Raw genomic sequence first — 27,531 nt, forward strand, 5'->3', positions numbered from 1 at the left:
TCAGTAAAAGGCATCTAATAAATAAATAAAAGCAGCAATAAAAAAATATACTTAAAAAATGCGTCTACACATTACAAACCCTGTTTCCATATGAGTTGGGAAATTGTGTTAGATGTAAATATAAACGGAATACAATGATTTGCAAATCCTTTTCAGCCCATATTCAATTGAATGCACTACAAAGACAAGATATTTGATGTTCAAACTCATAAACTTTATTTTTTTTTTGCAAATAATAATTAACTAAGAATTTCATGGCTGCAACACGTGCCAAAGTAGTTGGGGAAAGGGCATGTTCACCACTGTGTTACATCACCTTTCCTTTTAACAACACTCAGTAAACGTTTGGGAACTAAGGATACACATTTTTTAAGCTTCTCAGGTGGAATTCTTTCCCATTCTTGCTTGATGTACAGCTTAAGTTGTTCAACAGTCCGGGGGTCTCCGTTGTGGTATTTTAGGCTTCATAATGCGCCACACATTTTCAATGGGAGACAGGTCTGGACTACAGGCAGGCCAGTCTAGTACCCGCACTCTTTTACTATGAAGCCACGTGAAAAGACGTTGCTTGGCATTGTCTTGCTGAAATAAGCAGAGGCGTCCATGGTAACGTTGCTTGGATGGCAACATATGTTGCTCCAAAACCTGTATGTACCTTTCAGCATTAATGGCGCCTTCACAGATGTGTAAGTTACCGATGTCTTGGGCACTAATACACCCCCATACCATCACAGATGTTGGCTTTTCAACTTTGCGCCTATAACAATCTGGATGGTTCTTTTCCTCTTTGGTCCGGAGGACACGACGTCCACAGTTTCCAAAAACAATTTGAAATGTGGACTCGTCAGACCACAGAACACTTTTCCACTTTGTATCAGTTCATCTTATATGAGCTCAGGCCCAGCGAAGCCGACGGTGTTTCTGGGTGTTGTTGATAAACGGTTTTCACCTTGCATAGGAGAGTTTTAACTTGCACTTACAGATGTAGCGACCAACTGTAGTTACTGACAGTGGGTTTCTGAAGTGTTCCTGAGCCCATGTGGTGATATCCTTTACACACTGATGTCGCTTGTTGATGCAGTACAGCCTGAGGGATTGAAGGTCACGGGCTTAGCTGCTTACGTGCAGTGATTTCTCCAGATTCTCTGAACCCTTTGATGATATTACGGACCGTAGATGGTGAAATCCTTAAATTCCTTGCAATAGCTGGTTGAGAAAGGTTTTTCTTAAACTGTTCAACAATTTGCTCACGCATTTGTTGACAAAGTGGTGACCCTCGCCCCATCCTTGTTTGTGAATGACTGAGCATTTCATGGAATCCACTTTTATACCCAATCATGGCACCCACCAGTTCCCAATTTGCCTGTTCACCTGTGGGATGTTCCAAATAAGTGTTTGATGAGCATTCCTCAACTTTACCAGTATTTATTGCCACCTTTCCCAACTTCTTTGTCATGTGTTGCTGGCATCAAATTCTAAAGTTAATGATTATTTGCAAAAAAAAAGAATGTTTATCAGTTTGAACATCAAATACGTTGTCTTTGTAGCATATTCAACTGAATATGGGTTGAAAATGATTTGCAAATCATTGTATTCCGTTTATATTTACATCTAACACAATTTCCCAACTCACATGGAAACGGGGTTTGTATTTTTAAGTTATTATGCTGCGATTATACCCGTCCAGCCCACGTGGAAATACATTTTCCTCCATACGGGCCCTGAGCTAAAATGAGTTTGACACCCCTGGTTTTGTTTTTTGATTTGTAATTGTAATTTGACAGGGTAACACTAGATTCATTTGAAGAACAACATTTTCAAACCTGAAAAATAGATTAAGGGTTTGCCATTTGAGTCACTGAATGGGACCCCATTTGTGAGGTCGGAGGTCACTGATGTCTGACTGCTGACTTACAAACTCTTGGTTTCACGTCAAGCTGTTCACTGTCAGAAACTCATCCTTTGGACCTTGCTTTGTACACAGTGGAACACAAAAGTGTCTCGTAAAGTTGGAACCATAGAATTGTTAAAAACGAAGAAGTAATATTTATCAAGAGTTGAGTAGGGTTTGGATTAAGAAGTGTGTCTCAATGTTGTAAGACCATGAGGGATTGTTTCATATATAATACATTGTGTATAACCTCAGAAATATTTGACTATAAATGCAATGTACCGCTAATATGCATCAGGTTTGGTCCCCTGGAGTGTTAAATTGTTCAGCACGACAACAACTTTGCATGCTCATTATCTGAAACCTATTCAGGAAGCTACTTTTAAACATCTGGCCTCTTAATGGGATCAGAGCATCAAAATTGCTGCTATTATTCACCATCATAAAGAGGCGCTGATCGTTCCTCACATTGCAAATCCATCTGCTGCTTGTGCTTCCATTGTCTGGCGCTCTCAATAACTTGGCATGCAAAAGAGGACTCTTTTTCGTTGACAAATGCAAAGAGGAAATGATTTATTGCTGATTTATTTATTTTTTCCTCCCCCTGCTTCCACACAATCTAGCCCCCCACCTCATCTCAATCACTGTACAAGAGAGAGAAAGAGAGAGAGAGAGAGGTGGGGAGGGTTGTTTTTAATTTCTTGCATGAAAACAATGCCTTTGCTTTTCTGGCTTTACCTGCATGGCGACAGCTGGCATCCCATCATCGCTTGAATGTCTGATTGATCCTGGGAGAGACACAGTAATGTGTGTGTTTGTGTGTCTGTGTGCGTGCCGCACACCCGTTATGCATGTAATGTGCGCCACTCCCAGGTGAATGTGCCCATGCTGACACCGCCCCTAGGGATGACTGGATGAATGGCCATCCTCTCTTCACATGTGCAACACTCCCACCAGGCCCACAAGTGTAATTGAGTCCTGGGCGGGTGTGAGCGAACTTCCCCCACGTCCCCCAACCCCCTTTTAAGCATTGATCCACCTTATTACCATCCCCTTCCAGTTTTACAAAGCTCTGTCTTCGTTCTATCCCGTACAAGAGGAGAAAGTAAATGAAGGTGCAAGGAAGCCGAAGCGAGGGAGTTTAGCAGGTGGCTTCATAAGCGATGATCCGCAATAGCCTGGCACCATCTAAAATGTTTTCCGGTAAGTGTGTTAAATATACGGCCACAGAAAGCAGATGAAGCCATAAAGCATTTTTATCACTCGAAAACAAAAACGGTCCAATGCATTTTGTTTAACAATCCCTGCTTGGCAAAGAAGCTGCGCGTTGCCAAATGTGTTGCTTGTAAATGTCTCAGCCCCTATGTTCAAGGCTTTCCAAAAAACTCTTTTTGACCAGACGTTGATGAGGTCAGGCAGCAGTTTGGCATGATTAGGTCCTTGCTACCATTATTGTGTGGTTCAGTCTAGTGTGCTTTTATTTTTAAGTGCTTCAATTACTTGTCCATTCACCTCACAGTATCAATGCAGCTTTACTTGCCATTGCCACGTTTCCACTTTTTAGTAAACTAAAGTCAACACAACACACAACACCTCCAGGCTTGATTACTGCAACGCACTTCTCCTCAGGGTCCCCAAAAAGAGCATCAAAAAGCTCCAGTACATCCAAAACAGCGCAGCAAGGATCCCGATGAGAGTGCGCAAGCGTGATCATATCACACCCATCCTCAAATCACTCCACTGGCTCCCTATTGCATCCCGGACCCAATTCAAGATTAAAGGCCTACTGAAATGCGATTTTCTTATTCAAACGGGGATAGCAGGTCCATTCTATGTGTCATACTTGATCATTTTGCGATATTGCCATATTTTTGCTGAAAGGATTTAGTAGAGAACATCGACGATAAAGTTCGCAACTTTTGGTCGCTGATAAAAAAGCCTTGGTAAGTAGCAGACGAGTAGCGTGACGTCACAGGTTGTGGAGCTCCTCACATCTGCACATTGTTTACAATCATGGCCACCAGCAGACCGAGAAAGCGACGATTTCCCCATTAATTTGAGCGAGGATGAAAGATTCGTGGATGAGGAAAGTGAGAGTGAAGGACTCGAGGGCAGTGGGAGCGATTCAGATAGGGAAGATGCTGTGAGAGGCGGGTGGGACCTGATATTCAGCTGGGAATGACTAAAACAGTAAATAAACACAAGACATATATATACTCTATTATCCACAACACAACCAGGCTTATATTTAATATGCCACAAATTAATCCCGCATAACAAACACCTCCCCCCTCCCGTCCATATAACTCGCCAATACAACTCAAACACCTGCACATCACACTCAATCGCACAGCCCAAAGTACCGTTCACCTCCCCAAAGTTCATACAGCACATATATTTCCCCAAAGTTACGTACGTGACATGCACATAGCGGCACGCACGTACGGGCAAACGATCAAATGTTTGGAAGCCGCAGCTGCATGCGTACTCACGGTACTGCGTCTGCGCATCCAACTCAAAGTCCTCCTGGTAAGAGTCTCTGTTGTCCCAGTTCTCCACAGGCCAATGGTAAAGCTTGACTGTCATCTTTCGGGAATGTAAACAATGAAACACCGGCTGTGTTTGTGTTGCTGCAGTCGGCCGCAATACACCGCTTCCCACCTACAGCTTTCTTCTTTGCTGTCTCCATTGTTCATTGAACAAATTGCAAAAGATTCACCAACACAGATGTCCAGAATACTGTGGAATTTTGCGATGAAAACGACTTAATAGCTGGCCACCATGCTGTCCCAAAATGTCCTCCACAATCCGTGACGTCACGCGCTGACGTCATCAGACCGAGATGTTTTCAGCAGGATATTTTGCGCGAAATTTAAAATTGCACTTTAGTAAGCTAAGACCGCCGTATTGGCATGTGTTGCAATGTTAAGATTTCATCATTGATATATAAACTATCAGACTGCATGGTCGGTAGTAGTGGGTTTCAGTAGGCCTTTAACCTGCTAACACACCAATGCATCTACGGCAACGCCCCCTCCTACCTCAAGGACCTAGTTTCCCATCAACCTCCTACTCGCAACCTCCACTCAAGAAACACCAACCTCCTCAAACTCATCAGGACAAACTTACAAACAATGGGCCGCTGGGCTTTCTGCTCGACCGCACCCGAACTTTGGAACGCTCTCCCCGACCATCTTAGAGCACCACAGTTGGTCGACCGTTTTAAGAAGGGACTAAAAACCCACCTTTTTAGCACAGCTTTTATCTAATTTCTCTGCCTTCTTGTTTTTTAATACAACTGCTTGAAGGTCCTGAGTAGTCTTTGGTTCAATCCCGGGCTCGGGATCTTTCTGTGTGGAGTTTGCATGTTCTCCCCGTGACTGCGTGGGTTCCCTCCGGGTACTCCGGCTTCCTCCCACCTCCAAAGACATGCACCTGGGGATAAGTTGATTGGCAACACTAAATTGGCCCTAGTGTGTGGATGTGAGTGTGAATGTTGTCTGTCTATCTGTGTTGGCCCTGCGATGAGGTGGCGACTTGTCCAGGGTGTACCCCGCCTTCCGCCCGATTGTAGCTGAGATAGGCTCCAGCGCCCCCCGCGACCCCAAAGGGAATAAGCGGTAGAAAATGGATGGATGGATGCTTGCCTATCTGTTTTATCGAGTGCTTTCATGCTTTTATTTCTATTTTTATCTATGTTTCTGTTTTATCTAGTGTTTATCTTTTCGTGTTTTCATTTCTATTTAAATTTTCTATTATATATTCTAACATTCTATTTTTTATTTTTTTTTATACTTTGTAGCACTTTGAGATTTTAACAAATGTAAAGTGCGTTACAAATGTAATTCATTATTATTATTATTACACAAACCATTGCCGTCTCTCAGTTGTTGCTCAGATTTATCATACTGTGTTAACTCATATCTTATCTTACCTTGTTGTTATTCTGTAGTACGAGATGCTGGAGTATTATGTTCCCCAGTACAATCTTTACTGCAGCCGTCCGTTTTTTTGCACTTCTTTTGGATGTGTTTCCAGGGAAGTAAAACCAGGAGGACACAGTCTCTTTCTTTTTATGTTATGATTGTTCCGTGTATTGTTTTGACTGATGTGTTCTTTACAGAATATGTTTTGTAGCTTCTAGTAGTATTACTCTGAAGTGGTCCAAACCGCATCTCCAAAACTAGGTCTTGTGCAGTTTGGGAACCATTTTATTTGGGTACCAATCATTGAGATACGGTACTTAAAGGGTGTTGCGAGACAGACTGCAGTTTTTTATCATATACATCTTTAATTACAAAACCCAAAACCAGTGAAGTTGGCACGTTGTGTAAATGGTAAATAAAAACAGAATACAATGATTTGAAAATCCTTTTCAAACTATATTCAACTGAATAGACTGCAAAGACAAGATACTTAATGTTAGAACTGGAAAACTTTATTTTTTGCAAATTTGGAATTTGATGCCTGCAACATGTTTCAAGAAAGCTGGCACAAGTGGCAAAATAGACTAAGAAAGATGAGGAATGCTCATCAAACACTTATTTGGAACATCCCACAGGTGAACAGGCTAATTGGGAACAGGTGGGTGCCATGATTGGGTATAAAAGCAGCTTCCATGAAATGCTCAGTCATTCACAAACAAGGATAGGGCGAGGGTCACCACTTTGTGAAGAAATACGTGAGCAAATTGTTTAAAAACAACATTTCTCAACCGGCTATTGCAAGTAATTTAGGGATTTCACCATCTACGGTCCGTAATATCATTAAAAGTTTCAGAAAATCTAGAGAAATCACTGCACGTAAGCAGCAAGGCTGAAAACCAACATTGAATGCCCGTGACCTTTGATCCCTCAAGCGATACTGCATCAAAAAGTGACATCAGTGTGTAAAGGATATCACCACATGGGCTCAGGAACACTTCAGAAACCACTGTCAGTAACTACAGTTGGTCGCTACATCTGTAAGTACAAGTTAAAACTACTTTGCAAAGCGAAAGCCGTTTATCAACAATACCCAGAAACGCTGGGTATTATACCCAGTAACGCTGTAACGGCTTTGCTGGGCCCGAGCTCATCTAAGATGGACTGATGAAAAGTGTTCTGGTCTGACGAGTCCACATTTCAAATTGTTTTTGGAAACTGTGGACGTTGTGTCCTCCGAAACAAAGTTCAAAAGCCAGCATCTGTGATGGTATGGGGGTGTATTAGTGCCCAAGGCATGGGTATTTCACACGTCTGTGAAGGCACCATTAATGCTGAAAGGTACATACAAGTTTTGGAGCAACATATGTTGCCATCCAAGTAACGCTATCATGGACGCCCCTGCTTATTTCAGCAAGACAATGCCAAGCCACGTGCTACAACAGCGTGGCTTCATAGTAAAAGAGTGTGGTTACTAGACTGGCCTGCCTGTAATCCAGACCTGTCTCCCATTGAAAATGTGTTGCGCAACATGAAGCCTAAAATACCACAACGGCTGTTGAACAACTTAAGGTGTACATCAAGCAAGAATGGGAAAGAATTCCACCTGAAAAGCTTCAAAAATTGGTCTCCTCAGTTCCCAAACGTTTACTGAGTGTTGTTAAAAGGAAAGACCATGTAACACAGTGGTAAAAATGCCCCTGTGCCAACTTTTTTGCAATGTGTTGCTGCCATTACGTTTCTCAGTTCGAACATTAAATATCTTGTCTTTGCAGTTTATTCAATTGAATATAAGTTGAAAAGGATTAGCAAATATTTGTATTCTGTTTTTATTTACGAATTACACAATGTGCCAACTACACTGGTTTTGTAGTTTCTAGTAGTATTACTCTGAAGTGGTCCAAACCGCATCTCCAAAACTAGGTGCAGTTTAGGAACCATTTTAGTTGGGTACCAATCATTGAGATACAGTACTTTAAGGGTGTTGCGAGACAGACTGGAGTCTTTTTGCTATATACATCTTTAATTACATAGTGTTTTTCAAATGTAAAACATTTGGTTTGGTTTGTTTTTTTAAAATATGAACGTCACGGTCTCATAGCTGTTGTAGCTATCACCATCCACCCAACACACCCCAGATTGGCCACATAAGACAAATTAGGGTTTACTTTTCCAAAATGTACTGTAGGCTGAACTGTACCGGAGTGTAAAGGAAATCCTTTGGTATATTACAGTGTTACCTGTTGGTTATTTTTATTCATAAAACACATTTTCTTCCCTCCACACAGCAACATCGAGGCCCGTACTATTTACTTTTACGCCCTCAAGAGGCTTCCCGGCGTTGTGCGTTCAGGAAAGCCCCCGCCGGTTACCACAGAACTCGTCAGCAAACGGACTGAGAAGCCCTGGAGAGCCTTCAACAGGTACCACAAATATCTAAAAATCACTTTCTATCCTATTGTGTCTCTTCCAACTGCATACACACACTTGACACCTGGTGCAGGTCCAGGGTGTATATGGCTGACCTGGAGTCAACGCTGCACTACTCGCTGCGAGTGGAGCTGGCTGCTCATCACGTCATCACTGGAGAGGCGCTGACTTCTCTCAGAAAGTACATCACTGTCCTGGCAGAGGTGGGAGAGAGCAAGCGAGCACTGCGCGCACACACACACACACACACACACACACACACACACACACTGCTTCATGTTCATTATTTCAATCTTTTTTTCCCCAAACGGAAGGGACAAGCGGTAGAAATTGGATGGATGGATGGAATCTACGGGTAATTTAGAAATATTAGGAAAACCTAGTTCCAGGAATACCAGACTGGAATGCAAACTGCTCTGTGGCCTTGTGGTTAGAGCAGTGGTTTTTAACCTGGGTTCGATCGAACCCTAGGGGTTCGGTGAGTCGGCCTCAGGGGTTCGGCAGAACCTCTGCCGCGGAGGTCAAGACACGCCCGACTCATCGTGTAAATACAAACTTCTCCCTATCGGCGTATTATGGATACCCCCAAACAATGTTCCCTCTAATTTTCCATATGTGTGAGCAAACGCAAAAACTCCTTGAACATTCGGTGGAGCACATGTGGTCACACCTGCAGCACACCTGTCCCAAACCTGACTAAATAACAAGTTAAAGGTTTTATTATTGTAATCAAATGACAACAGTCATTTCCATGAGATTATTTTCTAATATAACTGTTTTGGCCCACTTACAATGACAATAACATATTGTTTTCATGAGCTGTGTACTACTATTATATGTCTGGGTGGGGGGTCCTGCTTTGGAAATAATGTGTACCCCTTTCAGATATCGCATTTAGTTTCCACTAAAACATTCACATGTTGCACAATGAGATGTAAACATGGGATTATGTGTACATTCCTGTATCTGTTTGTAAAATATATATCTATTGGTATTTCTTTAATATAATAACATAATTTTATGATTACGGTTCGGTGAATGCGCATATGAAACTGGTGCGGTTCGGTACCTCCAACAAAGTTAAGAACCACTGGGTTAGAGTGTCCGCCCTGAAATTGGTAGGTCGTGAGTTCAAACCCCGGCCGAGTCATACAAAAGACTATGAAAATGGGACCCGTTACCTCCCTGCTTGGCACTCAGCATCAAGGGTTGGAATTGGGCGTTAAATCACCAAAAGTGATTCCCGGGAGCGGGCACCGCTGCTGTTCACTGCTGCCCTCACCTCCCAGGGGGTGAGGGTGATGGGTCAAATGCAGAGGATAATCTCACCACACCTAGTGTGCGTGTGACAATCATTGGTACTTTAACTTTCACTTTAAATATGCTGAACATAACCCTAGATACTTTTATTATCTTGAAATTGGAAAACACAGTTTGAACTGAGAGAAACAAGAAAGCATTTCAAAACCTCTAATTCACTAAAAAAAGATGACATGTTGTTAGAGTAGGTCACCACTAGATGGAGAGTGAGACAGCCAAATACCATTTCATGAAACCATTATGTACACTTGCACACTAAATGAAATCGATTACACAAACTATATCAGTGTTCTGTTTCTACAACAATAATGCTCAGTGTGGAGGTTTTATTTCACTCCATATTTAATATTGTGGATGGAGTGCTGCATCTTACAGAAGCTCTTATATAGTTTTGTTCTAACCTAATGGAACCAAAAATATTTGTAATAATATAATACAATAATAGATTTAGTTAAATTATTTTTGTTTAACAATCAATCAAAAATGAGAAATATATTTGTAAAGACATCATTTGTAATACCTTTTTAGAAATGGATAAGGAAATCATTTTAGCTTCATTGTGCATTCATAATAGATAGATAGATAGATAGTACTTTATTGATTCCTTCAGGAGAATTCCCTCATGAAAATTAAAATTCCAGCAGCAGTGTACAGAATTGAGATCGAATTTAAAAAGTAATAAGTCAATAATGAGGGTATAAATGGAAATAAAATAGAAAGTATTACAATAAGAGTACAAATAAAAAGCAACAATAAGAATAAAAATATAACAGTAAAAATAAGAATATAACAAGAGAAACTAGGCAGTAGTGACCTTGTTATGAAAATGTATTGCACTGTTAATTGCACTGTTTTTTGTTGCAGTTTATTTCACTATTGTTATTGTTTTCATCCGAGTACCCCCCCTACTCCCCAGAGAGGAGTTGTACAGTCTGATGGCAAATGTATACTAGTACCGTATTTTTCGGAGTATAAGTCGCTCCGGAGTATAAGTCGCACCGGCCGAAAATGCATAATAAAGAAGGGAAAAAACATATATAAGTCGCACTGGAGTATAAGTCGCATTTTTTGGGGAAATGTATTTGATAAAACCCAACACCAAGAATAGACATTTGAAAGGCAATTTAAAATAAATAAAGAATAGTGAACAATAGGCTGAATAAGTGTACGTTATATGACGCATAAATAACCAACTGAGAACGTGCCTGGTATGTTAACGTAACATATTATGTATGGTAAGAGTCATTCAAATAATTATAACATATAGAACATGCTATACGTTTACCAAACAATCTGTCACTCCTAATCGCTAAATCCCATGAAATCTTATACGTCTAGTCTCTTACGTGAATGAGCTAAATAATATTATTTGATATTTTACGGTAATGTGTTAATAATTTCACACATAAGTCGCTCCTGAGCATAAGTCGCACCCCCGGCCAAACTATGAAAAAAACTGCGACTTATAGTCCGAAAAATACGGTAGTATGTAGACCAAGACAGTGTTGTTACTGTTGCTCTTAAAGCACGAGTGAATGACCAGATTTGGAGCGTAAAGACTCTCCTGGGCATCGTTGACCCTCTAGATTTTGTCTCCCTGGGGTATTTAAGCGAAGCCACCACCCACCCACTCGCCGCAATCAGGCTTTGCATTGACGCCGACTCATTAGACATGCGTGCGGCCCCCAGCAACCCCTCCTTTACACTCACACTCATACTTGATACTATTGTACCTTCTACTCACATTCTTTGATTATTTTTGGATTCCTATTGAGAGATTTTATGAGTTGTGCTTGTCTAACCCCTTTTCACGCTCTGGTCATGACTCTCTTTTTGGGTCCACATAGAAGTGTGCCAGCCAGGCAAATCTGTCGTAAGGACGGGGTTTGACCCGCTAGCCTCGTCCCTATTGGCCGTGCACCAGGCTGTCTCACTGCCACCAATCTCTCTGATTATATCTCACTCTCTAGGGAGGCCTTGTACCAAGCTGCTGTGCGCGTGGATGTGCGGGCCAGGCGCTTGTGGCCTCCCATTAGCTCCCGTTTGTTTAGTCAATAGCAGCAGGTCCCAGTGGTATTTTTAGCCCACCGCCTCGGTCCCCAAATAGAGTGGTGGCCCAGCCACTGGTAATCAGGGCATTGTGCGGTTAAGGAGGGTGTCATGGCCGCGCCTGACCACCACTTGTGACGGCCTTTGTTGACGTCTAACTGAATGCTCTCGCTACAAAAGCAATCCCTTCATCCAGTTAACTTGTTAGGAGCACTTAATGTAGGCCGGAGATGGTGTCGGTGCCACTCGGAAGCAGAACCAATAACTGACAAGTGTATTAATTCAGGTATGCATTATCTCACAAAAGTGAGTACAGCCCTCACATTTTCTTGAATCATTTTCAGTGGATATATCAAGTCCATACTGCTATACAAGCTGTACACTGACTACTCTAAGATATATCAAAGTTTCACTTCTATGGAATTAGCCCTTGATATACTGTAATACAGTGGTCCCCAACCTTTTTGTAGCTGCGGACCGGTCAACGCTTGAAAATTTGTCCCACGGACCGGGGGGTGGGGGGGAGGGGATTTTATGGTATTTTTTTTTTTTTGTCATTAAAAAATACAATCATGTGTGCTCACAGACTGTATCCCTGCAAACTGTATTGATCTATATTGATATATAATGTAGGAACCAGAAATATTAATAACAGAAAGAAACAACCTTTTTGTGGGAGTGAGTGTGAATGAGTGTAATGGGGGAGGGAGGTTTTTTGGGTTGGTGCACTAATTGTAAGTGTATCTTGTGTTTTTTATGTTGATTTAATAAAAATAAAAAAATATATACCGTATTTTTCGGACTATAAGTCGCAGTTTTTTTCATAGTTTGGCCGGGGGTGCGACTTATACTCAGGAGCGACTTATGTGTGAAATTATTAACACATTACCGTAAAATATCAAATAATATTATTTAGCTCATTCACGTAAGAGACTAGACGTATAAGATTTCATGGGATTTAGCGATTAGGAGTGACAGATTGTTTGGTAAACGTATAGTATGTTCTATATGTTATAGTTATTTGAATGACTCTTACGTATGTTACGTTAACATACCAGGCACGTTCTCAGTTGGTTATTTATGCGCCATATAACGTACACTTATTCAGCCTGTTGTTGCAACTTATATATGTTTTTTTCCTTCTTTATTATGCATTTTCGGCCGGTGCGACTTACACTCCGGAGCGACTTATACTCTGAAAAATACGGTATATATATATATATATATATTTATTTATTTATTTTTTAATAAATATCTTGTGCGGCTCGGTACCAATCAATCCACGGACCGGTACCGGGCCGCGGCCCGGTGGTTGGGGACCACTGCTGTAATACATCACATGAAAAACTGTAATCGGATACGGTTTATTCTATATAATACCTTTTACTTATTTATTTAAAAAACCCTAATTTAAAACATTTGTATGTTCAACACTTAAGACCTTTGGCATAACACCATGTGAAATTAAATTATAGAATGAATTAAGCAAAGAAGTCAAACAATGTACGAATATAATCTAGTTTGAAAGGCTGTTCAAACTGAAAGTGTTTACAAAGTACAAGGAGGAAGAATTTAAAAAGAATAGCTCGAACCTTATTGAAAATTAGATATTATGATTATATATATTACTGTATGTTTCGGACTATAAGTCACAGTTTTTTTCATAGTTTGGCCAGGGGTGCGACTTATACTCAGGAGCGACTTATGTGTGAAATTATTAACACATTACCGTAAAATATCAAATAATATTGTTTAGCTCATTCACTTAAGAAACTAGACATATAAGATTTCATGGGATTTAGCGATTAGGAGTGACAGATTGTTTGGTAAACGCAGAGCATGTTCTATATGTTATAGTTATTTGAATGACTCTTACCATAATATGTTACGTTAACATACCAGGCACGTTCTTAGTTGGTTATTTATGCCTCATATAACGTACACTTATTGGGCCTGTTGTTCACTATTCTTTATTTATTTTAAATTGAATTTCAAATGTGTATTCTTGGTGTTGGGTTTCATCAAATAAATTTCCCCCAAAAATGCGACTTATACTCCAGTGCGACTTATATATGTTTTTTTTCTTCTTTATTATGCATTTTCGGCCGGTGCGACTTATACTCCGGAGCGACTTATACTCCGAAAAATACGGTATATATTATGACTTAACTATTTATTAAGAGAACTGTTGTATTTCATTGATGTAAATTGTGTTACAAATGAGAACAGGAAGTGGTCATATGTGTCAGTAATTGCAATTAAATCATCATCATCGTCATTTCTTTTTATTCCTTTCATGATATATACAAGCCACGTACAGTTTACACTTTCATTGTTATTTTGTTTCCTATACATTTCCACGATCAGAAAGGAGCAGATGGAAGAATAATATTCTTATATTTATCCACACCCTTTTTTAACACAAATTATTTTAGATGACTTTATCAATGTTCCTTCCACCAACACCCGAACTCCAACATACTTTTATAAATTTTCGTTTAAGCATTTTCACAATGACACGTCCAATCAAAATCAAAAATCAGTTTGATATAATGCCAGTTGTCTCTTTTTTGTAACTCTTTTTAAATTCAAAAATATTCTCGCAATATTTCGCAAGTCTTTCTTTAGAGAATTCCATGCTTTCACACCAGCAACAGACAAGCACATTTGTTTCAAATGTGTTTGCACTCTTAAATTGGAAAAGGGGTATGATTTAAATAAGCTTTGCTTCTTCCTATTCCTTTCTGGACATGTAAAGAAAAATGAGAATATGCAAATTACCGGTATATGATGTATCATATTGTGACTGCATACATGTTCGAAATAAACAGAACCAGAACTATTAATTTATAATTACAGTACACATTGTGGGATTTTTTTCTCCTATTAGAAAATTGTAATCTGGTACATTTTAAACACAGATTATCAGAAGCTGCCGAATGAGTAGGATTAAATAAATTCTATCTAAGAGATATTGAATTGTGCAAGTATATCTGTCTGATCTATGTACTTTATTGAAACAACGTTAAGCATGCACAAAATCAAGTAAACCGTAATCGGAACCAAAGTATTTGCCCACATGTGTTGGCAATATCAGATTCAGTATATTATTTAAAATGCTCTGCCATTATAGGTGACATCTGTTGGTGAAGGAATGTCTTGTGTTTTGCTGAAATGACACAATATGTAAAAATGGGCCACCTGAGCCCTGTGTGTGAGTCATGTGATTAGATTAAAAGTGACTCGTGGGCATCCTCATAGTGTGGGGGGGGGTGGGGGGGGGGGGTGTTAATCTTCACACACTGGTGACACGGTGCTTAGTCACATTCTTATCCAGGCAACTTTATTCATAACACAAGGGAATATCAACCTTGCACACATACTCAGACACAAATTAAATTAGAAATGATAAAAGCTTAAGTAGAAAAATCAGCTTCAAAAGCAAATGACTTTTGAGGATTTTAATTGGAGATGTTGAATGTAGAACAATGCAGCCATAGACATAGCATTCTGTCAAACAAATATATATATTTTTGGCCTTTTTTCCTGATTAAAACGATCAATTAATCGTTTAAAATCAAGTTGATGTCTGGATTCTCATCAAAAAAAATGCATTGCACTTAATGCATAACACAGTTAATTGTCTTTGGCGTCAATAAAAATAGGCATTTAATCTTACCTAACATCTGTTTTGCAGGATACCAGTTGTATTTAAACATTAAACAATTGTGATTGAAAGGTGAAGTCGAGCATACCCAATCTGACAAAACCATCGCCTACTGCAAGGGAAAAAAGCATTTGAAATACAAATAATTCATAAAAAGTAAATGTATTTGTTTGAACATAAAAAAGAGGAACTGCGTATCCTGCATATAGGAGGAAGTGATCTATTTTGTATCGATTAAATCTAATAAGAGGATGTGTGTTTGTTTGTCCTGAAAATGTACATCTTACTTTGTCTTACTGTGACATGGTTAAGCTTTTTAGTCATTTCCTTTTGTCCAAGAAATGTTTGTTTTTCACCATAAAACCTTTTTATGCCATTTCTATCCAAGCATGTTCACACTGGCTTGTTGTGTTTTTTATTTTCCCTTCCTATTTGCACACGCTCATATTTTTACTAGATCTACTGTCTTGTCGGGCTGAAGCAGGATTTATGAATCCTTTCGACATGTATATGAGGATTAAAAAAAAGTGGATCTTGGGATGCCTAAGAGCATTAAAGCGAGGTTTTTTTTAGGGATTACACCACTAGCTTGTTTTTTTTCTTGAAAAATGCCCAGAGGGGAAACAAATGAAATAGGAGCACATGGGTTCTAAAGGCATACATACAGGACTGTCTCAGACAATTAGAATATTGTGATAAAGTCCTTTATTTTCTGTAATGCAATAAAATAAAATAAAATGTCATACATTCTGGATTCATTACACATCAACTGAAATATTGCAAGCCTTTTATTATTTTAATATTGCTGATTATGGCATACAGCTTAAGAAAACTCAAAAATCCTATCTCAAAAAATTAGAATATTTCCTCAGACCAAGTAAAAAAAAAAAAGATTTATAACAGCAAAACAAAATCAAACATTTGAAAATGTGAATTAATGCACTCAGTACTTGGTTGGGATTACTGCATCAATGCGGCGTGGCATGGAGGCAATCAGCCTGTGGCATTGCTGAGGTGTTATGGATGCCCAGGATGCTTCAATAGTGACCTTTAGCTCATTTGCATTACTGGGTCTGGTGTATTTCAGCTTCTTCTTCACAATACCCCACAAATTCTCTATGGGGTTCAGGTCAGGGGAGTTGCAGGCCAATCGAGGACAGTAATGCCATGGTCAGTACACCAGTTACTGGTGGTTTTGGAACTGTGGGCAGGTGCCAGATCATGCTGGAAAATGAAATCATCATCTCCATAGAGCTTTTCAACAGATGGAAGCATGTAGTGCTCTAAAATCTTTATTGATTTTTTTTACTTGGTCTGAGGAAATATTCTACTTTTTTGAGATAGGATTTTTGAGTTTTCTTAAGCTGTATGCCATAATCAGCAATATTAAAATAATAAAAGGCTTGCAATAATTCAGTTGATGTGTAATTAATCCAGAATGTATGACATTTTTGTTTTTTTAATTGCATTACAGAAAATAAAGAACTTTATCACAATATTCTAATTTTCTGAGACAGTCCTGTACAAGCTTATTGCGTCTGTGTCTAAACATCAAGCTCATGCACTGGCATTGACTATTAGTAAACTGGAAACACTTTTTTTCCCCTGAAAAATCCATACAGAAGATGTTGAACTTGTTTAAGAACCGACAATTTATCAACACTTGGTTAACCAGGTCCTATGGATTATATATTGTCATTAAACAACAAAAGGCCTTTTAGCAGTTTAATGTTTTTAACGATACACAAGGAAATACTTTCCAAAAATTCTGCACAAATAGCATTTTATTAGATTATTAAAAGACAGTATAAGAAATTTGGCACTATGTTTATTGTTTGTGCTGTGCTAAAAGTGCCAAAAGGTGTGTAAACTGTGGTGGTTGGGGAGATTTTCATTTCATGTTATAGTCAGGTCTACCAGTATTTGTACAATGGCAAAAAAATGTTTACGATTTTTGCCTTTCAACATTAAAAATGGGAACTAAAACCATAAAAACGTTATTTAAAAGTAGACCTTTAACATGAATGTAAGATTTTGAGTTTGTGTTTATTTGGAACATGCATGCATACAACATGATACATCACTATTTCCAGTTTCTCTATTCAACATGTTCGAAAAGGAGTAGGAAGAAGCAGATCTTATTTAATCCTACCCCTTTTCCTTTACATAGCAGTTGCTAAAACTTTTGTTCACTTTCTGTTCTCAATTTATTCACAATATACTCCATAAGTAATAACAATAACAATAAATACATAATAATTGGTGAAGTAAGTTATATTTCATATGATGAGATGAGTAAGATTATTTTGAGAATGAATGAATGGGTGGATGAGATAAATTCAGAATGTTTATCGTGGTTCTTCTTCTTTGTACTTTGTAAACACTTTAAGTTTGAAGAGTTTCTTGAAGTGGATCATATTAGTAGATTGTTTGATTTTATTGCTTAATCCATTCCATAATTTAATTCCACATAAGGTCTTAAGTGTTGTATGTGCGTACAAATGTTTTAAATTACATTTTTCTCTTAAGATTATATTTCTCCTCTTTTGTTGAGAAGAATTGTTGTATATTCTTGGGTAGCAGTTTATAGTTTGCTTTGTGTATAGTTTTAAACAACCATTTTGGAATTGCAACCATTTAAGATCCACTCGACGTCAATTGCACCGGTCGCCCAGGGGATGGGGTTAGGGGGGTCCCCACATCTAAGGTCCCATCCAAGGTTTCTCATTGTCATCCCATCGGGTTAACTTTTTTTCTTGCCCTGATGTGGGATCTGAGCCAAGGATGTCGCTGTGGCTTGTGCAGCCCTTTGAGATATTTGTGATTAAGGGCTATATAAATACACTTTGATTGGCTTTGATTGATTAAGGATGAGTACCTTCATATTTAGGGGCTGAAAATGGGGGAAAAAAATACAACGTACTTCTGGACAAAGGTCTATGTGTAATACTGGCTAACTGAAGATTGAAAATATGGTTTTTGAACAATTACAGTAAATAAAAGTTATAACCAAAAAAGATGTACAGCCAAGTAATCCTTTTCCTGTGTTACATCAGTGATCAATCAGTAGGTCAAATGGGTAAGCACCACCCACCCGGTGGTACACAGTGACCCTCTGATGCGATCACTGGAACCACAGCGCGGTGAATAGGGTTGCTTTGGTTATGCTGCACTAAGCCCATTACTGGCCAACACCTGCCTCTTCTTCGTCTGTTTGAATTTATAGGACTATTTAATAAGCTTTTCTGACTTGTTAGTATTCAGATGTCCCGATCCACACTTAAACCTATTTGGTCACTTTCCCCAGCACCATGGAGTCTTCTTTGTGCGCCTCACCTCGAGTCTTTAGTGTTTGTTGTTTTTATGAGCAACTGATTGAGTATAACTTATGACGCTTCATTATTTTTGCTGATACTTTTCCCCCGCGTGTCTTATTTCCAAACCAATATCCGGAATTTCTCTTCAGCAGTAAATAAAAACCTGTCGAAAAGGCAGGGCACAAACAGGCAAAAGAGGGTTTAAGTTAAGTGGTGTGACTTCCAGATCCTGTTAAAGCGTGATGAATAGAAGGCCCAGTGCGGGATTGTCAATATATGCAGGTGCACTTAGGTGAACAGATGGTGGGTAGGGGCAAATAAAAAGGAGTATGTTTTTGGATGACGCTGTCGCTAAATCTCCTTTGAGACTCATAGCTGGATCTATCTGCTTGTTGGCAAGCTCTCATGATTGTAACTTTGATTTAAAAAAAACTATAATATATTAAAATAATACATTCCTGTCAAATATCAAGCTGAAGTCACCATGGTGTTTCTAAAACTGAGGAACGTAAGCCATTTGTGTTTATTGTGAGAACAGGAAGCACATTTAGCTGTCACTTAAGTTTATTTGTCAGCGTCTTAAGCGTGAAGACAAATGTGTGTGTCTGCATTTTGTCCGTCATTATTACTCTCAGACAACCAACAGCTAGATTTTCATGTCGTGTTCCCTCTGAGGATCGTAACAACGGTTTAAAAAAAACAAAACATGTAAACACGTCTCGGGTGAAAGCCTCCCCATAGAGTACCACGGTTACCCCGTGGTTGTTGTTGGCTTAGGACAGTGGTTCTCAAATCGGGGTACACATACCCCTGGGGGTACTTGAAGGTATGCCAAGGGGTACGTGAGATTCAAAAATCCTTTATAAATATATTTATTGAATAATACTTCAATACTTTAGTCTGTGGAACAACTTAGGGGACAAGTTAAAAACCTGTTCTAACATGATTCAATTTAAAAGACTGTTTAAAAGAAGAAGTACGAGGAGGAAAGAGAGTGATGCCCTCAGCACAGAGCGATGGAAGAGAGGTGTATGGTCAGAGAGAGAGTGTGTGTGTGTGTGTGTGTGTGTGTGTGTGTGTGTGTGTGTGTGTGTGTGTGTGTGTGTGTGTGTGTGTGTGTGTGTGTGTGTGTGTGTGTGTGTGTGTGTGTGTGTGTGTGTGTGTGTGTGTGTGTGTGTGTGTGTGTTTTGTCTTGTCTCATAGTAACAGTGGTACTATTGTATTGTTAGTGTACAGGAGCTTTTCTTGTTTTTGTTTGTATAGTATTGTTCTTGTATTACATTGTTTATGTTAAATGTGGAATGAGTGAGCGGGGTTGGGATATTATAAGCATTTGCTTCATCCAACCCCTTTTCAAGCCTTGCATAAATGTCTTTGTCAAAATGTAAAAAAAAAAAAAATGTGTGTTGTACTGTGCAGGTTTGAAATAAATAATTCAATTCAATTCAATTCAATACTTCAACAAAATATGAATGTAAGTTCATAAACTGAACATCAAATCAAGTAGGCTATTCCATTCATTACAATGCAACAATGCAATATTCAGTGTTGACAGCTAGATTCTTTTGTGCACATGTTCCATAAATATTGATGTTAAAGATTTCTTTTTTTGTGAAGAAATGTTTAGAATTAAGTTCATGAATCCAGATGGATCTCTATTACAATCCCCAAAAAGGGCACTTTAATTTGATGATTACTTCTATGTGTAGAAATCTTTATTCATAATTGAATCACTTGTTTATTTTTCAACAAGTTTTTAGCGATTTTTACATATTTTTTTCCAAATAGTTCAATAAAGACCACTACAAATGAGCAATATTTTGCACTGTTATACAATTTAATAAATCAGAAACTGATGACATAGTGCTGTATTTTACTTCTTTATCTCTTTTTTTCAACCAAAAATGCTTTGCTCTGATTAGGGGGTACTTGAATTAAAAACATTTTCACAGGGGGTACATCACTGAAAGAAGGTTGAGAACCACTGGCTTAGGGAACGGATCTTAACTAAAGAAGTAGCTTATGGTTCTAGACCAGGCCCGCGGGATGATTTTGCTAAGTAGGGGGACGGTGTGGCAACCTGAGGGTGCCTGTTTCGATCCCCCACCTTCTACCAACCTCGTCACGTCCGTTGTGTCCTTGAGCAAGACACTTCACCCTTGCTCCTGATAGGTCGTGGTTAGGGCCTTGCATGGCAGCTCCCGCCATCAGTGTGTGAATGTGTGTGCGAATGTGGAAAATAGCAGAGGTGTGGACTCGAGTCACATGACTTGGACTCGAGTCAGACTCGAGTCATGAATTTGATGACTTTAGACTCGACTTGACAAAATGTAAAAAGACTTGCAACTCGACTTAGACTTTAACATCAATGACTTGTGACTTCACTTGGACTTGAGCCTTTTGAATTGACATGACTTGACATGACTTGCTACTTTCCCCAAAACCCAAAGATGAAAAAGTTATTCGGGAGCGCTCCGTATTTTTCATTGTGTACTTGTCTATCAGCGTTGCGTGTGTCAGCTGGTGTGCTGTCAGTACAACAGCCAATCAAATTAGATCTACTTTGTTTTCATCACACAGCATTCATCCAATCAAATTGCAGGACAACCAACGAAGAAGACATGTCCAAACCACACGCCAGTGAACAAAAAACGATACCTAAAATAATTTCGTTTGGGTATAAAAATTACGAGGTGGTCAACACAAAACGGTTTGCAGTATGCAACACATGCGGTTCGAAAATTACTGATGGAGAGGCAACAACTTCCAACTTCGTCCGGCATTTGAAGTTGCACAAAGAAGGGTAAGTTTTGAATGTAAGATAACGTTTATTGGCTAAGTAACGTGACTTTTATTTGCTGTGTAGTTAAATCAGTGAGGCTGTAAACTCACTGCTAACGTTATAACGTTATTGCAAACACGGGAATCTGTTGCAGTTCACTACCTTATTCATACTTTTTGTTCAGTGATTTTTTTAAGCAGGGTTACGTCAGTCAATATATCACGCGTAACGTTAGACGGCGGTCAGCAGCACCGCGTATTTAGCCACCTAAAAAAAGACAAAAATAGTAAAATAAAAGTCAGTTAAAATGTATACTATATTATGAATATGTGTACCGTTTTAGCTAGCTTTCTGACATACTGTTGGTTGTTTACCTCAGTGGTCCCCAACCACCGGGCCGCGGCCCGGTACTGGTCCGTGGATCGATTGGTATCGGGCCGCACAAGAAATATATATATATTTTTTTTTTTAATTAAATCAACATAAAAAACACAAGATACACTTACAAGTAGTGCACCAACCCAAAAAAAACTCTCTCCCCCTTTTGTTCTGGGCATTGAACATGAAGACTCTTCCTTCACTGTTCCGAGTGGCCATGAGAGTCTTGGCAGTGCCTGCCTCCAGTGCTCCAGTGGAGCGAGTTTTCAGCCATGGTGGCATCATACTACGCCCCCATCGTGCACAAATGACTGACAGACTCTTGGCTAATTTGGTCTTTTGCAAATGCAATGCAGCATAGGGCCCTGACATATAAAAAGTACAACATTTTTGTTATGTTCACGTATATGTCATGTTTTTTCAATGTTAACACTTTTGTACAAATAAGTACATTTGCACTTTATTTTTCAATGTGTTTGTTCTGTAAAGGAATGAGTTAATGTTTAAAATGACTGGTTAATAGTGCTATTATAAAGTGCAATGTCAGCACAATTTTCTTTCCTGCAATTTAAAATGCACTTGTTTTAATAAATAAATACTGAGTTTCAAAAGCAGACACAATCTGTGTTAATATATTAGTCTGTGGTTAAAAGGACTTGAAAGGACTCGAAACTCAAAATGCAGGACTTAGGACTTGACTTGAGACTTTCCAGTCTTGACTTTGGACTTGACTCGGGGCTTGCCTGTCTTGACTCGGGACTTGACTCGGACTTGAGGGCAAAGACTTGAGACTTACTTGTGACTTGCAAAACAATGACTTGGTCCCACCTCTGGAAAATAGTGTCAAAGCGCTTTGAGTACCTTGAAGGTAGAAAAGCGCTATACAAGTATAACCCATTTACCATTTATAAAAATTAACCTGAAATTTTTGAATGAAAGAAACGGCTGTTCTAAATGTGTCCACTGGATGTTGCAATAGCAATTCTTTGTATCTTTGTAGATTATGCTACATATGTACAAAATAAACCACATGATGTTAAGTACATCAGTCGAGCAAAATGATCAAACTACATACCGTATTTTCCGCACTATAAGGCGCACCTAAAAACCACAAATTTTCTCAAAAGCTGACAGTGCGCCTTATAACCCGGTGCGCTTTATATATGGATAAATATTAAGATTCATTTTCATAAAGTTTCGGTCTCGCAACTTCGGTAAACAGCCGCCATCTTTTTTCCCCGTAGAAGAAGCGCGCGGTGCATGCTGGGATATGTGACGTTTCATTTCCATTTGTGTGTTTATGTAAAGACCCCAAAATGGCTCCTATTAAGTGTGTTGTCTGTCTAATTATAAATAATGCAGACGAGGCGTGTTAACTGAGTTCTCAACGTTTACTCACAGCGTGCTCATAACCACATTCTAACTCCCAGCATACAACAACGCTTCTCAGGGCTACCGCGCATGCTCGTCACTATCGTTGCATGCTGGGTAGTGTAGTTGTTATATTTGCTAGCTCATAACATCACATTAAGAGACACGCTTACGCGCTTAATTCAATACTCGCCGTCATTCCGGGTGGATTGACAAAAGACCTCCAGCCGCTAGATATTGGTGTCAACAGGGCATTCGAAGCTAGACTGCTAACTGCGTGGGAACAGTGGATGACAGAAGGCGAACACACGTGACGTTCACCAAGACAGGGAGACAGGGAGACAGCGCCAGACGACATTTTGGATCCCACATTCGCCCAACTTTTCAATTCGGACAACGAAGGAGAATAATTCGAGGGATTTATGAATGAAGAATAACTTCAGAAAGTGAGCGTTATGTTTATTTTGTGTGTTGTGACATTAACGTTCGAGCAACATTATGTTGCTATTGCTCTGCACTATTTTGAATTTTACTATGTTTGTGATTGCACATTTGCGTACATTTTGGGAGTGAACAGAGTTGTTAGAATGCTGGTTTTTAATATATTATTAAAGTTTGACTGACCTATCTGACTGTTTTTTTGACATTCCTTTAGCGCAGTTAGATGCGGCTTACAACACCGGGCGGCTTATAGGTGGACAAAGTTTTGAAATATGCCGTTCATTGAAGGCGCGGCTTTTAACCCAGGGCGCCTTATGGTGCGGAAAATACGGTAAATAACACACTGTAATTTGATTTTGATATTTTTTTTTTATTTTGATAGATTGAAAATTAACACCAATGACATTATCACATAATTTATTCAGAAAATATAAATAACGACAAATAAAGTATACCGTATTTTTCGGACTATAAGTCGCAGTTGTTTTCATAGTTTGGCCGGGGGTGCGACTTATACTCAGGAGCGACTTATGTGTGAAATTATTAACACATTACCGTAAAATATCAAATAATATTATTTAGCTCATTCAAGTAAGAGACTAGACGTATAAGATTTCATGGGATTTAGCGATTAGGAGTGACAGATTGTTTGGTAAACGTATAGCATGTTCTATATGTTATAGTTATTTGAATGACTCTTACCATAATATGTTACGTTAACATACCAGGCACCTTCTCAGTTGGTTATTTATGCCTCATATAACGTACACTTATTCAGCCTGTTGTTCACTATTCTTTATTTATTTTAAATTGCCTTTCAAATGTCTATTCTTGGTGTTGGGTTTTATCAAATAAATTTCCCCAAAAAATGCGACTTATACTCCAGTGCGACTTATATGTTTTTTTCCTTCTTTATTATGCATTTTCGGCCGGTGCGACTTTTCCTCCGGAGCGACTTATACTCCGAAAAATACAGTATATACTATTAACCGCAACAGGTAATTATAAAAACAAAACAAACAAAAAAACATTATGATTTGTGCAATTGTGCTTGTTCTATTTTTAAACAAAGAAAACAATCTGAAGTTGTTTTTATTTTGAAGTTGTCATGCCGTGATTTTACCAGTCTGGCCCACTTGGGAGTAGATTTTTCTCCATGTGGCCCCGGGTCTAAAATGAGTTTGACACCCCTGACTCTTGTCGCATTTTAGTGGAATTCTTCTGGAAGGTGCTGAGATGGAAAAACACTTTCAGACTGTATGCCGCTCATAAATGTTGGGAATAACATTGTCAGGGATTTGTAGGCAACTATTAATCAACCTATTACACTGCGGATTTAGAGCAATTTGTGTGCTTCAATATTGACCAGGATGGGACATGAAGAGATGGTGCCTTTTCAGACTTTTTGAATGGTATTACAGAAAAAAAAGGAGTAATTTCACCCTAATATAATTTATTGTATGCTCTACAGCTCCCAATAAGGAGAACATTTCCTCTTCCCATAGAAATCCTGTATTACCTGCTTTCATGGGCTATAATTTAGACATTTTAACATCATATTTACTGCTTCTGCCAAATACACTTTGCTACATCAATGTTGTAATTCATGCACCAGGGTTGAAGCTCATCATACAGCGTGCCATCAGGGGAAACCAGGGTCTCAGTGTGACCATTTCCTATTATTAGAGAGTCTGTCTCTATATACAGTACAGACCAAAAGTTTGGACACACCTTCTCATCCAATGCATTTTCTTTACTTTCATGACTATTTACATTTTATATTGTCACTGAAGGCATCAAAACTATGAATAAACACATGTGGAGTTATTTACTTAACAAAAAAAAGGTGAAATAACTGAAAACATGTTTTATATTGTAGTTCCTTAAAAATAGCCACCCTTTGCTCTGATTACTGTTTTGCACACTCTTGGCATTCTCCTGATGAGCTTCAAGAGGTAGTCACCTGAATGGGTTTTCACTTCACAGGTGTCATAGTTTTGATGCCTTCAGTGACAATCGACATGTAAATAGTCATGAAAATAAAGAAAACGCATTGAAATGAGAAGGTGTGTCCAAACTTTTGGCCTGTACGGTATCTCCCCATCTTCAAGTAAATAAACAAACAAAAAACTAAATAGGAGGTCCCACAAAAGTGTGTGCCAAAATCTAACCTTGATGCTGGAATTCAGCTAGTTTACAAGTGTTTTTGCTTAGCCCTACTGAGAGTAGGAGTGAGACAGGAGGACACAAACATAATAATAATAATAATACTCGTAAGTGAGCTTTAGTCATAACATTGCAGTCACATTTCAATACAATCATGCTAGTTTAACCTATTGCTGAAGAAAACCAAAATGATCAAATGTACAGTTCAAGTCTGTAGCTTAGCTGACATATAATTGTTGGCCTTCATTTTAGTGTAGCGAAAGAAGCTTGTTTTTTGTGTGGTTTTTTTAAAATTAATTTATAAAAAAATTTACAAAGCTAACCATGAAGTGTTAGGTGTATACACAGTGTGCGCTCATTTAGCTAGTGGTGGTTAAAAGGCAGTATCATGGCCATGAGTCATGGAGTCATGAAAATGTGACCATTTGGAAAGAAGAGCAAATTATATATTTTTCTTATGTTTGGTACTCAGAAACTGTCTCTCAGGACACATATTACTGTTAGAACATACAACCCCCAAAACCAGTGAAGTTGGCATGTTGTGTAAATGGTAAATAAAAACAGAATACAATGATTTGCAAATCCTTTTCAACTTATATTCAATTAAATAGACTGCACAGACAAGATACTTAACGTTCAAACTGCAAAAATTTGTTATTTATTGCAAATATTAGCTCATTTGGAATTTGATGCCTGCAACATGTTTCAAAAAAGCTGGCATAAGTGGCAAAAAAGACTGAGAAAGTTGAGGAATGTTCACCAAACACTTATTTGGAAAATCCCACAGGTGAACAGGCTAATTGGGAACAAGTGGGTGCCATGATTGGGTATTAAAGCAGCGTCCATGAAATGCTCAGTCATTCACAAACAAAGATGGGGCGAGGGTCACCACTTTGTAAACAAATGCGTGAGCTAATTGTCCAACAGTTTAAGAACAACATTTCTCAACGAGTTATTGCAAGGAATTTAGGGATTTCACCATCTACGGTACGTATATCATCAAAAGGTTCAGAGAATCTGGAGAAATCACTGCACGAAACTCTGAATGCCGGTGACCTTGGATCCCTCAGGCGGTACTGCATCAAAAAACGACATCAGTGTGTAAAGGATATCACCACATGGGCTCAGGAACACTTCAGAAAACCACTGTCAGTAACTACAGTTCGTCGCTGCATCTGTAAGTGCAAGTTAAAACTCTACTATGCAAAGCAAAAGCCATTTATCAACAACACCCAGAAACTCTGCCGGCTTTGCTGGACCCAAGCTCATCTAAGATGGACTGATGCAAAGTGGAAAAGTGTTTTGTGGTCAGACGGGTCCACATTTCAAATTGTTTTTGGAAGCTGTGCACGTCGTGTCCTCCGAAACAAAGTTCAAAAGCCAGCGTCTGTGATGGTATGGGGGTGTATTAGTGCCCAAGGCATGGGAAACTCACACATTTGTGAAGGCTCCATTAATGCTGAAAGGTACATACAGGTTTTGGAGCAACATCTGTTGCCATCCAAGCAACGTTATCATGGACGCCCCTGCTTATTTCAGCAAGACAATACCAAGCCATGTGCTACAACAGCGTGGCTTCATAGTAAAAGAGTGCGGGTACTAGACTGGCCTGCCTGTAGTCCAGACCTGTCTCCCATTGAAAATGTGTTGTGCAACACGAAGCCTAAAATACCACAACAGTGACCCCGGACTGTTGAACAACTTAAGCTGTACATCAAGCTCAGTTCCCAAATGTTTACTAAATGTGGTGTTAAAAGGAAAGGCCATGTGGTAAAAATGCCCCTGTGCCAACTTTT

At 39.0% G+C, this 27,531-nt stretch overlaps 1 protein-coding gene across 1 annotated transcript in view; it reads left to right on the forward strand.

Annotated features, from left to right (window-relative positions):
- qsox1 (quiescin Q6 sulfhydryl oxidase 1) overlaps positions 1–27,531 on the forward strand; it is an 88,084-nt gene that overhangs the window by 28,179 nt on the left and 32,374 nt on the right. Inside the window, exons 7-8 of the mRNA XM_061977798.2 lie at positions 8,103–8,237; positions 8,318–8,447. Of these exons, the coding sequence (XP_061833782.1) occupies positions 8,103–8,237; positions 8,318–8,447 (265 nt within the window). The remainder of the gene's footprint in view (positions 1–8,102; positions 8,238–8,317; positions 8,448–27,531) is intronic.

This window comes from Nerophis lumbriciformis, linkage group LG18 (assembly GCF_033978685.3).
Source record: "Nerophis lumbriciformis linkage group LG18, RoL_Nlum_v2.1, whole genome shotgun sequence".
Taxonomy (NCBI): domain Eukaryota; kingdom Metazoa; phylum Chordata; class Actinopteri; order Syngnathiformes; family Syngnathidae; genus Nerophis; species Nerophis lumbriciformis.